The sequence below is a fragment of the Asterias amurensis genome, chromosome 2 (assembly GCF_032118995.1).
Source record: "Asterias amurensis chromosome 2, ASM3211899v1".
NCBI lineage: Eukaryota > Metazoa > Echinodermata > Asteroidea > Forcipulatida > Asteriidae > Asterias > Asterias amurensis.
Window position 1 is genome coordinate 932,653 of NC_092649.1, and position 14,093 is coordinate 946,745.

General features: G+C 40.5%; 1 protein-coding gene across 3 annotated transcripts; it reads left to right on the top strand.

Annotated features, from left to right (window-relative positions):
* The first annotated feature begins 262 nt into the window (after window positions 1-262).
* On the top strand, window positions 263-14,050 carry LOC139950275 (2-Hydroxyacid oxidase 1-like). Of its 3 annotated transcripts, XR_011787633.1 has the most exons (10): window positions 2,162-2,339; window positions 4,113-4,264; window positions 5,380-5,531; window positions 5,919-6,171; window positions 7,196-7,335; window positions 7,951-8,042; window positions 8,651-8,812; window positions 9,677-9,746; window positions 10,785-13,055; window positions 13,492-14,050. XR_011787633.1 is itself a non-coding variant. In XM_071948909.1 (9 exons), the coding sequence occupies exons 1-9, from the start codon at window positions 374-376 to the stop codon at window positions 10,847-10,849; spliced, it is 1,116 nt and encodes a 371-aa protein (XP_071805010.1). In that variant the 5' UTR covers window positions 263-373; the 3' UTR covers window positions 10,850-13,126. The 3 variants fall into 3 exon arrangements, 2 of the variants coding, with proteins under 2 accessions (XP_071805010.1, XP_071805000.1); XM_071948909.1 differs by lacking the exons at window positions 2,162-2,339; window positions 13,492-14,050 and adding an exon at window positions 263-403 and having other exon boundaries at window positions 10,785-13,126; XM_071948899.1 differs by lacking the exon at window positions 13,492-14,050 and having other exon boundaries at window positions 10,785-13,126.
* Window positions 14,051-14,093: the final 43 nt, after the last annotated feature.

Genomic DNA, 14,093 nt, shown 5'->3' on the forward strand with positions numbered 1-14,093 from the left:
CCGTATGTAACTTCAGACATACACTGGTGAGAAAATAACACCAGTTGGGTTGTTGCGTGTAGTGTTGCCTATCCAAAGGGCAACACTTCTGTGTGGAGATTACGTTGTCGACCGTGGAGGACAGCAGGACGGGACACACGCGGACGGGACGCGCGCGGACGGGACTGTCACACAGTACACACTCATAAGAAGAACTGACCAACTATTATGGCACTGTATGTGGAAAATAACTCTAAGCTAATAGTCCGACTTTGGGAAAACCCTGATCTCGTTGTACCCGTACCCTATGATGTCATACCACAAAGCGTATCGTCGGTAATGGACGATCCTACGCCAACACCAGTTGAACCGGACCTTACCTGTAACTAGTGGAATGTCATCACTACGAACTCTTCCATGTGGGGTAGTCCACTATACAATTGTTGCATGCTGTGATGGGGTCCATGGCGTTTTGTACACCCGAGGGGGGAAATGGAACCCGAGGTGAAGCCGAGGGTGCTATTTTCCCTCGAGGGTGTACAAAGAACCCATGGACCCCAGTCACAACGAGCAACAATTGTTTTGTTATACCTTTGTATAATTGTTATTCCTCTTCTTGAAGTTCTGTTGTCATCTTCAAACATTATTACGACGGACTATTCATTTGTTTAATAAGCAGACGAACAAGAAACACTTCCCTCGAACCCGCGGTTGTTTCGTACACAGCGCTAGAAATCGACTAACGCTGGGAACGATCAAGGTGATGTAGACTGGTGTACATCACTTTTCATGTTACCCGGCCCGCCTAGCCATGTATATGTAACATGCGTTTTTGTTGCGCGTCACATGATTTGTTCTCGAACAATCAAACTTCACAATGTGTACAGAGGTATAACAAACGTTGTTGAATCTAAGAAAGACTTCAAGTCTGAAGCCTTTCTCATGTATCTTAAAGCAACTTAAAGCATACAAATTTTGTGCAACACGTGGTATTGTTTTCTTCATTATTTTCTTCCAACTTCGATGACCATAGGAGCCAAAATTTCTTCAGATTAGTTATTTGATGATGCATATTTTGGGATACACCAAGTGAGGATTACCAAAGGTGTCAGGCGATCAGAAAAATTGCGAAGATATCTTAACAGTTAAAGCATTGAATCCTGAGTGTCAGACAATAACCATCTCTTTTAAAGACTTTTAATCAGAATCAACATGGTAAAATCCAAAACAAGAATTGTACAACAGCTCGTGATATAGAGTCACATAACACTAGTGGGACACTTTTGAGAACACTGGTCCCACCTGGTAAGTCTGCTGCCACCTATAGTTTCCCAAAAGGCCTGACATGGCTGTTCATCGTTTATGAAGAATCACGAGAATAAATTGTCAATAGTTTTGAGTTAGATTGAATTCGGTTTAATTATTTCTAGAAGTAACTTCCAGTATTTTTAATTTTGGGATTCAAATTAAAGGGAAGGTACACGTTTGGTAATTACTCAAAACAAATAATTATTAACTTAAAAACTGACTTGGTAAAGAGCATTGGAGAGCTGCTGTTGATGGTATAAAACATTGTGGGAAACGACTCTCTCTGAAGTAACATAGTCTTTGAGAAAGAGGTATTTTCTCACTAAAATAATAAAAGACTTCTAGCTAGAAGTCTTTTAATCCTATCTGAAAGCACACAAATTCGTCCATCAAGGGTGTTTTTTCTTTCATCATTTTCACGCAACTTCGATGATTGATTGAGCTCAAATTTACACAGGCTTGTTATTTTATGCTTATGATGGGATACACCAAGTGAGAACACTGGTCTTTGACAATTACCAAACGTGTACATTGCCTTTAAGGCTCGTTCACTACTAATCGTTTTTTCTACGATTAACTAGCACGTAAATTGATTTGTTATTCTAATTGCGCTTTGTAGGAAAAAAAGATGAAATTTGAATAAAACAGAAAACCACCATAAACCAATAAAACTAAGTTTAAACTGACCGGTGCCATGGTGATGACCCAAAACAGAGTGTTGGTCGAATGTGGTGTTAATTACTTACAGGGCACAGTGGAACACTTGTGTCCCCCCCCCCACGCCCCCGGCCACAGTTTATTATTTTGAAACGAAACATTATTTCGAGGGGGAAAAGAAAAAAATAACGAAAAAACAACCTGTTGCCCTTTGCTCCGTATAGCACCCTGCATTTTGTCAATTCAAAAGGCAGTTTGTTTGCATGCATACATGCACATTTATTGTAATCTCACAATCACTAAGCGTATCGTATACCGCGACCACATTATTCATTTTTCTAAACTTCACCAACGTCGAAGATAGGACTTATATCGGTGTCAGACAGCAGCAAAAGGTAGGAACTTTTTATATTGACGAAGAAGATCGTTCACAAATTCTGGAACTAACACACTCCGTCGGTCTCGATGTTCGGGCGTACACAGAGATGTGGGTACAAAGTTAATGTCCCCACAACGTTTTTGTTTTTTAAACTGACGGGCCCCACAAGTGGATTTGCAGAACAGCAGGAAAGATCGATGCTGTAGGCCGCATGCAAAAGTAAAGCATTATCAACGGCAACTACGGCAATGTTTACCGTGGGTGGTGCGGGGGGGGGGGCGTCATTTAAAACGGCCTCAAATTTAGTTCATGCTTTTTCAGAAAAGAATACGAATTGCATTCCAACTGTTGGTACTTGATACCCGGAGAGTACTTGGTACCCGGAGAGTACTTGGTACTTGGTACCCAGAGAGTACTTGGTACTTGGTACCCGGAGAGTACTTGGTACTTGGCACCCGGAGAGTACTTGGTACTTGGTACCCGGAGAGTACTTGGTACTTGGTACCCGGAGAGTACTTGGTACTTGGTACCCGGAGAGTACTTGGTACTTGGTACCCGGAGAGTACTTGGTACCCGGAGAGTACTTGGTACTTGGTACCCGGAGAGTACTTGGTACTTGGTACCCGGAGAGTACTTGGTACTTGGTACCCGGAGAGTACTTGGTACTTGGTACCCGGAGAGTACTTGGTACTTGGTACCCCGAGAGTACTTGGTACTTGGTACCCAGAGAGTACTTGGTACTTGGTATTCGGAGAGTACTTGGTACTTGGTACCCGGAGAGTACTTGGTACATGGTACCCGGAGAGTAGTTGGTACTTGGTACCCATAGAGTAGTTGGTACTTGGTACCCGGAGAGTACTTGGTACTTGGTACCCGGAGAGTACTTGGTACTTGGTACCCGGAGAGTACTTGGTACTCGGATGTTAGGACTTGGTACCCGGATTTCAGAATACCCAGAAGAAGATGGCCAAAGTCGTCATTGAGACTAAAGCATCATCAGTAATCGGATTCTATATTTGATTGAACAGTGTGCCAATGTACAACACATAATCATTGGGTGCGTTCGTTTAGTTTCCCGGGTCATCCACGGTCTGCCCCGGTGCGTTCGAATAGCTTTGACGTCATTCCAGGGGCTCACCTGGGTCAGCCCCCAGTGCCCTGCTTGTGGAGTGGGTCACTTGGGGCTGGCCCCAGGTGCATGACGTCACTACGAGAGCGGTGAGTGGTCGTTCGTTTAGCTCTTGTCAGGGGCTCCCCCGAGTGAGCACAGCGGAGAAGACCCAGGGAAGCTAAACGAACGCAAGTACCCATTATTGACTATTTATGTCAATGCTGTCTATACTGAACTTAGCGTAGCGTGCACTTTGTTCGGGAAGGGTCAAAGACGAATAATGGTTTGGTTGACCTTGATACAGGCCCATATCGAAATGATAACAATAAATGTTATGAATTTCGCATTGTAATCACATGCGACTTTTGAATGTCGTGTGTTCCAGCATCATATCCAGGTGCCGCATGTGATAACACGCAAAAGTCAAGTTTGAAACGTCGAGTTGAAACCAACGGTTCTTATTTAGAACCACCCCAACTCAATTAGAGATGTTACCGCAAACATTTCTATATTATTATTATTACTGAATTGCAGCTATTTAGCAACAACAAATTAATAGTAATAAAATAATTTGAAAAACTACAGAAAGTTAGAAACAGAAACAGCAAGGCACCGAGAGGATTTCTCATCAATAGCTTTTTTCCTCTTTTTTCCCCTGACACATGTTTCTGCTGCAAGTCTGCATGGGACAGAATGACTTATCAACCAGTGTGCATTGCTGATTTTGAACATTATCTGAGGCGAAATCTGAGTTCGCCATGGTGTGAATACTTCACTGTTGGAGCCAATGATGGGCAGACACACGCAGACAACGTCAAGGCTTTTAAAAGGTAAATATTTTCCAAAACACAAACCTACAGTGTTGCCCGTGTCATCGACCGATAAGTTTATAAATATATAATTGTTTATTTGTTTGTTGAGAAGGGTTGGCAACAGAGAGGCAGCTCAAATACTCCGATTTTTAATGCCTGGTCTTGTACACTCCACATGTTTTGACTACACGAACATTTTGAAGAAAGTAATTTATGTGTTTCCAAACTGATGGGAAGTGGTGCATTGTTTAATTTTTGGATGATAAGGGTCAAGTTATTTCAAGCAAATCGCCCAAGTTAAAGACATTATTGGTAATTGTCAAGGACCAGTCTTCTCACTTGCTGTATCTCAACATATGCATACTATAACAAACCTGTGAAAATTTGAGCTCAATCGGTCGTCGAAGTTGAGAGATAATAATGAAGAAAAAACACACGAAGTTGGGTGCTTTCAGATGTTTGATTTCGAGACAAATTCTAACTCTGAGGTCTCGAAATCAAATTACTTCTTTCTCGAAAACTAAGTTACTTCAGAGGGAGCCAATTCTCAAAGTGTTGTATACTATCAACCTCTCCCCATTACTCGTTACCAAGTAAGGTTTTATGCTAATAATTATTTTGAGTAGTTACCAAGTGTCCACTGCCTTTAATCATGGAGGACATCCATGCTTTAATCAACTTATGTTACCAAGTACAACCTGAAAACATATTATTATAAGTTCATAATATTATGTGAGGTGGTCTACATTCTGAACGAAAACTAAGTAGATGGATCCCGGTGTCGACAATAATAAGTGGTTTATACATCCAGTGTTTGCTTATTTATTATTTATTCTACAATGTCATTTTAAATTGATTTTTGTAGGGGTAGCAGGGTGTAGGGTGTCAAAATGACAACATTTTTTGGGAGGCAAGTGGCGCCTCTTAGGAAAATACATGGTTTGGAAAACTAGCCATTTTAGTATTTCCTACGAGCGTACCGATAACTTATCAAGCGATCGACATACCCCGCAGGGTGGGGGCTAGGGTGCGGATTGGGTGGGGTTAGGGTGCGGATTTAGGTGTGGGTGGGGGACTTAAGAACGGGAAATCCGTCAATACTTTCTGCGTACATTTTGTATCTGACTGTCCAGGTATCGTCTTCGACCAAGGTGTCTGCGTGACGTGTCCAACCGCGACATCCGCTCCAGTATATTGGGTCATGACCTTGAATTTCCGGTAGGGGTCTCCCCCTCTGCTTGCCATGCAGTCGTTCACAAAGATGGAGAAATTGCAACAGCGAAAGGTATGCAAGATATTATGCTTAATATGTTGCTTATTTTCCATCGAGTTACTTTGGTACGACCTATACTTATAACCGTGTTACGTATTTCTTTTACAAAAATCAACAGACAAACACACCAACAAAACACCCACAAACGAAACAAACACACCAACAAACACCCACCAGACACACAAACACACAAACACACCTACAAACGAACAAACACACAAAATAGTGACAATTTTTACGAACGTTTTGTTAAGATTTTTTGAAGAAAACAAAACGAGGAGTAGGATTTTTTTCTGCCACATGTTCCTATCAACTTGGCTGTAGCCTGGCCGACAGAAGCATTTAATATCTCTCGACTCGGTTGTTGTCCACTCCTCGTCTCTTCCTGCCTGTCTGCAGGCGCAGCAAGCTCAGGGTCAGCATTCATCCTCAGTGTTTGGGCCAACACTTCCCTGGAGGACGTGGCCGCATCAGTGCCAGTGGAAACACCACTCTTCATGCAACTCAATGTCTTCGCTGATCGAGAGATGACGATGAGTGTGGTTCGGCGTGTAGAAGCCACGGGTCGGTACAGGGGACTGGTTGTAACGGTTGACCAACCGATACGTGGCAAAAGGCTTTCGTCTCATCCCATAATGCCTTCACATTTAAGGTAAATGTATAATATAGGCTACTTCAGTTTTGTTTACTTTACTGTCTCTCTGCGAAGTCAAATTGGATTTATTTTATAACACACAATACAAAAAATCGCAGTGTTCTTTTGAGAAAATGTCTAATATAACTTGCTTTAATCCTGCTACCGCGGAGGAGAATTTTGGAATTTGGGAGACTTCTGAAAAGAACTGTTCTGCTATTTAACTACTACCTGGGCAGAAGGTAGAAAATCGACCGGACTAATACTCTCGCTGAGTGTGGAACGATGGGACTGTGATTAACTACCGCAGAGTGGGTTCTTCAAGACTATCAGGACACTATTGGTAATTGTCAAAGACTAGTCTTCTCACCTGGTGTATCTAAACATATATGCATAAAATAACAAACCTGTGAAAAGTTGAGCTCAATCGGTCGTCAAAGTTGCGAGATAATAGTGAAGGAAAAACACCCTTCATCAGCATAAAACCTCACTTGGTAACGAGTAATGGGGAGAGGTTGATAGTATAAAACATTGTGAGAAACTGCTCCCTCTGAAGTGACCTAGTTTTCGAGAAAGAAGTATTTCCACGAGTTTGATTTCGAGACCTCAAGTTTAGAATTTGAGGTCTTCATATCAAGCATCTGAAAGCACACAACTTCGTGTGACAAGGGTATTTTTTATTTCATTCATATCTCGCAACTTCGACGACCGAATGAGCTCAAATTTTCACATGTTTGTTATTTTATGCATATGTTTAGATGCACCAAGTGAGAAGGCTGGTCTTTGACAATTACCAATAGTGTCCACAGTCTTTAAGAGGGAGCCGTTTCTCACAATGTTTTATACCATCAACCTCTCCCCATTACTCGTTACCAAATAACGTTTTATGCTAATCATTATTTTGAGCACTAATTATCAATAGTGTCCACTGCCTTTAAGTACATATCAAGTAAATAAATGGTGACTGCAAACCAAATATATTTTGATACCACACCATGCAATGTCTCAAATCCCCCGTCTCTTTTCCGACATCTGTGAGCAGGTATGCTAACATTAAGATTCCAGAAAACCTCGACGACAAAGACGTCGTCAGGGTATACGACCCTTCATTTTGCTGGAAGGACATCACGTGGTTAAAGGAGTTTACATCACTACCGCTCATTTTGAAGGGAATACTCACGGGTGAGGAAATCGTTAACAATCAAAACATCTTATTGAATAGAATCAATAGGAATCTCCATTAAAACTTTAGTAAAGATGTTCATTTTTTTTTTACCAATTTCAACTTATGAATGAAAAAATGGAGCACAAACTCCAAAGTGTAGTGGTGACACTTTACTGATTTTTTTAAGTTTGTGCTTCATTTTTCATCTATAAATTGGAAAAAGTAATATAATCTTTCAGTCAGACAAAGTGCTTCTTTCACACAAAACGCCATTAAAGCTGATAAAATGACGCACACATAACCAAATAGATTTACACTTGTGTTGCATAAACATTATCTGAAAGACACATGTCCTATGACCATGCAGAAATTATTTCCTATGATGACCAGTGAGAGCAGAGATGGTTCTTGTGATTAATTTAGCTAGTGCGCTATGAGCACGGGCTGTATACTCCTCACAGGGAGCTCAGATGTTAAATGGCCCAGATGTACAAGCGCCATCAGCTTAACTGAGTGACGGATTTTAGCACTAGGCCTATTAAGAATCCATTATTATTTGAATTGGAAGAGCTACTAAAATATAACTATTGTATTTGTCATTAACTACACAGTCCATTTTTCGTTTCATTCAGCCGCAGACGCACGGATGGCTGTGAGCCATGGAGCAGCTGGTATATTGGTATCCAACCACGGCGGCCGGCAACTTGATGGTGTGTGTGCTACAGTAAGTGATTTCATAATCACTACCTCATTGATACCATGGAGCAAATGTGGAGATCGAGTACAAAACCGAAAAGGGGACACGAAATGCCCCCACGGGAAATTCTAAAGACGGGGATGCTCAAAAAGGAATGTTGTGTACAAAGTCTTCGGGAGGACAAAAAAAAATGCCTCCAAACACATGCAAAGCATACAATGTTCAATCGAAGTAAAACCAATCCTGGCACTGGTTGTATATGATCGTCTAAATAATTACCATTGATTTGAAGGCATGTACTATTTAATTAATCAAAATAATTGCTAGCATAAACAATTACTTGGTATAACGAGCAATGGAGAGCTGTTGATAGTTAAAAACATTGTGAGAAACGTCTCCCTCTGATATAACTTTGAGAAAGAAGTAATGTCTCACTCAAATATTAACAGACTCCACAGGCCTGAAGCCACCTTTTTACTAGGCATCTAAAAGCACAGCAAATTTGTGCAACGAGAGTGCTTTTTCTTTCATTAGGTCTATGTTCACAAATGTTGTATTTTATGAGTATGTTAGGATACACCAAGAATTGACCAATCGTATGCCTAGCAACTATTCCATGCTTGATCTTCCAACAGATAGACGCACTATCTGAGGTTGTGGATGCTGTACGGGGTTCTAATGTTGAGGTCTATTTAGATGGAGGAGTACGTAACGGAACAGATGTACTCAAAGCTCTCGCCCTCGGGGCCAGGGCCGTCTTCATCGGCCGGCCGGCGATCTGGGGTCTCGCTTATGATGTAGGTTGTTTCTTAATTCTGTGAGAAGAAAAAACATCTCGACAATTTGCGGTCCTAGTGGCTTTCTGTACATGTACACAGATCTGAACAATGCAAAGATTTCCAGTTTGTGCCGTGTCGAAAGATTATTGTCTATATAGTTACTTAAAGGCAGTGGACACTATTGGTAATTACTCAAAATAATTATTAGCATAAAACTTTACATGGCAATGAGTAATGTTGATAGTATAAAACAATATGAAAACGGCTCACTCTGAAGTAACACAGTTTTCGGGAAAGGAGTAATTTTCGACGAATTTGATTTCGAGACCTCAGATTTAGAATTTGAGGTCTCCAAATCAAGCATCTGAAAGCACCAAACATTCGTGTGAAAAAGGTGATTCAGCTCAAATTTTCAGAGGTTTTTTTTTAAGCATATGTTGAGATACACCAATTGTGAAAACTAGTCGTTGACAATTACCAAAGGTGTCCACGCTCTTTAATACCGTGCACCGAGCAAAACAAAAAATTCAAAAAACAACACAAATTCAAACTTTCTCACAACCAAGTGAGCTTTCAAATAAAAATAATTATTTTCAACATTTAAATCGCCCAAAATAGGAAAAAGTGCCAATAAACAAGTTAGATTTGAAACTTCATGGTATAGTAGCTCCCGAAGACGAGTGGGTCTACCACTGGTTCTTGAAAAAACACCCCATTTTAATATGGTACACTTTGCTTTACATCATGATTATGAAGTTAGTATACCGCGGTCGAGTTGTAATAATATCAAGTCAAGTTACAACCACCACTAGATGGTGTTTCACGCTGTTACCACACAAGACATGATGTGATATACACCACATACTATTTTGTGTTTGTCAGGGAGAAGCAGGAGTCAAAAAGGTTCTTGGTATTCTGAAAGAAGAATTCAGCACAGCTATGGCGCTATCAGGTATTGCAATTTTACTTGTCATTTTAGTCTCCCCTTCATTGATCCTTTTCCACCCGGCTGCTTTTGTTAACATGTATGGTTGAAACGTAAGCCCATTCAACTATCTTTATCAAGTCTCCTAATCCTGTTGATGACTAGAGCAAGCTAGTCGAAACGTTGAGACCAATTTAAGAACCGACTCCGCGGTAGTACAGTTAATCACAATCTTATAAGCTTAAGTAGTAGTCCCAGCCTATCATCCGACCTGGTAATAGTTCAAAAATCAGGACAGTTCTTTTCAGAACTGATAAGTCTCCCGAATCCCCGAACATCTACTCCGCGGTAGACAGTTCTCCAAGAACAAACTCTACCTGGCAAGTAGACACACACACATGGTGTTACCACAAACCAAATATACATATCTTTGTCAAAGACTATTTTGTTTGGTAGGCAGTTTGCAAACAACCAACTTCCTCCAACCACTCCCCTACCTTCCGCAACAAACTACAACAAAAAGAATGACAGGAATAGCTTTTTACTGGTTGTTCAGTGGGAGATGTTCATGTTAATTTAATCAGAATGTCTGATCAATCGAATAATTGTTCTCTTTACAACACATAACAGGTTTGAAACCATAGGCGGGGGGGGGGGGGGGGGGGGGACCAGCACCGACCAAGTCTAGTCTTTTCTTTTTGCTTCACTGTCCTGTTATAACCCTACCAGCTCCTAGTCACCATAAATCTGCTCATTTTAAAGTATAGAATATAAGTGAAGCTTCACTCATGATGCAAAAGTTGCCTATGGGTTGACCTTTAAAAAAATGTAAAACGGACCGTACTTTTAACTACTACCTCAAGCTACCGACAATCTCGATGGTCTAGTTGGTAAGACACTGCTCTAGAACTGCAAAGGTCGATGGTTCAAATCCCACCCGAGTAATATGCAAGTGAATACTTTCACACAACTTGGGAAAGTACTGAGTATACATTGCTAACACACATCTCTGAAGGGTCGAAACAACAATTATTAACAAAACCTAAACTGTGTTTGATTTTCCAGGTTGTGCATCTCTAGCTGATATAACACCAGATTTGGTAACCACACCGTCCTACAGCAAGCTTTAAGACCAGTAAAACCTTACAATAATATATCGTAAGGGACAGGATGGTAATGTGAGTTGCGTGTGCTTTGATTGGCTCTTTGCTCTGGATGGAAAAGAAATGGAGAGACGGCGGTTGGAGATGAGATAGAACAGTAATTTTAATAGTGAGAAAGAAAAGAACTCACCATATATTTACAATACTCTACTCTAGAAAAGTGTCCGACCATGATCTTAAACCATTTAAGGTTCAATTAAAGTTGAAGGATTTAAAAAGAAAATACTTGTTAATCTCACCTCGTTTCATAATAAATGACTAACCTTCTTTCATTTCATATTAAATCATTAAAGGCAGTGGACACTGTTGGTAATTACTCAAATGATTAATGGCATAAACCTTACTTGTTAAGGATTAATAGGGAGAGGTTGACAGTATAAAACATTGCGAGAAACGGCTCCCTCTGAAGTAACGTATTTTTTGAGAAGGAAGTAATTTTCCACGAATTTGATTTCGAGACCTCAGGTTTAGAATTTGAGGTCTCGACATCAACCATCTATTTGCACACAACTTCGTGTGACAAGGGTTTTTTTCTTTCATTATTATCTTGAAACTTCGACAACCTATTGAGGTCAAACTTTCACAGGTTTGTTATTTTATGCATATGTTGAGATACACCAACTGTGAAGACTGGTCTTTGAAAGTAACCAGTAGTGTCCACTGTCTATCACATTACTTCATTTCATAGTAAACTAGCGGGATGCCGCGCTTCGCGCGGCACCCCGCTAGATGATGAAAATCCTTTTCACAAATATTTCGAAATGCAATGTGGGGTGAGGGTGTTATACGCCTCTCTTAATATTTATGCATGACGTCATAATTCTAACCCAAAATGAGGCTATGGCGCACATCTGCCACAGTCTCGTTTTGGGTTAGATTGATGACGTACCTTAGCACACATATTAAGAGAGACGTATTCGGAGGGACAGAGGTTAAAATAACTTTGTATAATTGGATTGGGAAAGCTTTAAAGATTCATATAACATTCATAAGATTACTATACTTTTATTATTTGGGTTGTTTTTCTTTTAGTCTTTTTTGTCCTTTTCTTTGTGTCTCAAGAAACTATATATCAGTGTTTTGCCATTTGTTTCTCTTTATCCATGCCTATGTATACTTATTTCGACTTGTTTGTTTGTTGATGTTTTGGTGTATAGTTTTGGTAATTCCCCATAAGGGAGCGACTTGTTGATATAATGAATGTTTCTTGAAGTCGATGTTAAAAGGTTAGTTGTGGATGTAATGTTGTAGGCCCATATTATTTTAGTTTTTTTTTTTTTTTTTTTTTTTTTTTCTCTTCATTTCGCTCTTTTAGATTTGTAAACTGTTGATTAGTGTAACAAAAATGGTAGTGTTACAGGGGTGTGGGTAACACAAGATAGTTGTTCAATTGTGTGTTACCTTGTTGGTCTAGTTATTTATGCTAAAGATTGAAATAAGATTGAAGATTGAAATATGAGACATTTACCAAAGGATATATATGAGGTCATGTCAATCTATCCTGGATGAAGACAAAGTAAACGCATTATCCGCATAAATTGATTATTTTGTCCCCAACATTTGAGCATAGTTTTCATTCAATGGGCTATGTCATTGTATCAATTTTATTATTCTCAACTGCACTGAGTATTTCCCCGCTAAGCCAAATAGTAAGGGTAATTACATGTACCTAGTGGACTAAAAATATAACACACTTATAATTACACAGTATTTTCTTGTACGGAGCGCATTGGGTATAATTCACGTGCACGCAAGTGTCTTCACATTGGTGACCAATCAGGAGGTCTTTGTGGAAGAGCCAATCAGACCATAGAGCAACTATGATCAGACCAAAACGTTTTTCTAACCTGATGAATTTGGCATCAGTGGTATTTTGGTTCCCTTCTCAACAAATCATAGGTACCTCCATGAACAAATCCATAGTCACCGTCAACAAACGCGCCGAGTTACTCGACCAAAGGCTCGTAAGAGACTGGTATAATATCCTCCTCAACAATAATCATTGGTACTAAATAGCAGAGGAGAAATCCAACTAAAAAGGCTTGAATAGTCACAGCCAATATCCGCAGAGTTTATCCGACTGAAAGGGAAGAAAGAAAACACCTTATACAAAAAAAACGCACTGGTTGGCGGTCCACAGGTTCAATCGTGTTGGAACTGATGGTAGCAAAAGGTTCAACGTTATAAAATCTGCAAAATTGTATTTAAAATAAACACATTAAATGATTGGTTGCTTTCGTTGAATTATTGTTTGCTTTATTTCCAATAACGCTACGATTTTAGAATCTTGAGCCCTTTACTTGTGCATCGCGATTTATGGAGCGCCACGTCCCACGATACATATCGTTAAGTTGTTACAGTACTAAATAAAGCGAGTTTTCGGAACAAAATCTATCTACTGTTTGTTTACCACCGCTTTTTGTTGGGGGGGGGGGGTAAGAGCGTCGGAGATTATTGGAAGTCCGAGGTCGCCACCCCTAATGTGATCCCCACGGCGACCTCCTTCACCAAGCAACAACTGGCCTGTCTCAAAACCAGACAACACATCACTCACAATACACTGACCTCCCAACCCCAAAATGTTATTAATTCCCACAGGCTCCTTCCAGCCTATAGCCCTATAGTTACCCAATGTTTCCAAAATTATAAAGCTTCCGTTTGATCCCGTCTTTGTCCATTTCTCATGCCGTTTGGAAGTCGATGCTTTTTTATCTCCATTTAATCTTTTCAACAAATTGAGTCACCTGTCAGAAAGATTTCTAGGAAGTATGGTAACAACATCGACCACTGGTTGACATATGGTCGCCTGCGAAACATCAAATTGAGTTACTTCATTCATTCAATGCAAATTCGTGAGATTTGTTTCGGTTTTGTCCTGGCACCCAGCCTCTTCGACCCCCTGCGCGGCAATGAATGAACCACTCCGAAGAACCATGCTTAGCACAACACGAAAGTAACCCGACCAAAAAGGGCGGATCGAATGCCGGGTGGGCGGGCAAGGGGCAATGGGTGAACCAATCCGGAAAACCATCTGCGAAACACTGTCCTGTGGTTGACACACGGTCGCCGCTCAAACTTCCTCCAATCAGACGATTCGTAAGAGAGAGTTCAGGTCAGGGTTTTGTAGACTTGCAACCCGACGTCTGAAACGACACAATCGTGTTGAATTCTACAACGATGTTGTTAAATTCGGCAAGGATGCCATGCCACT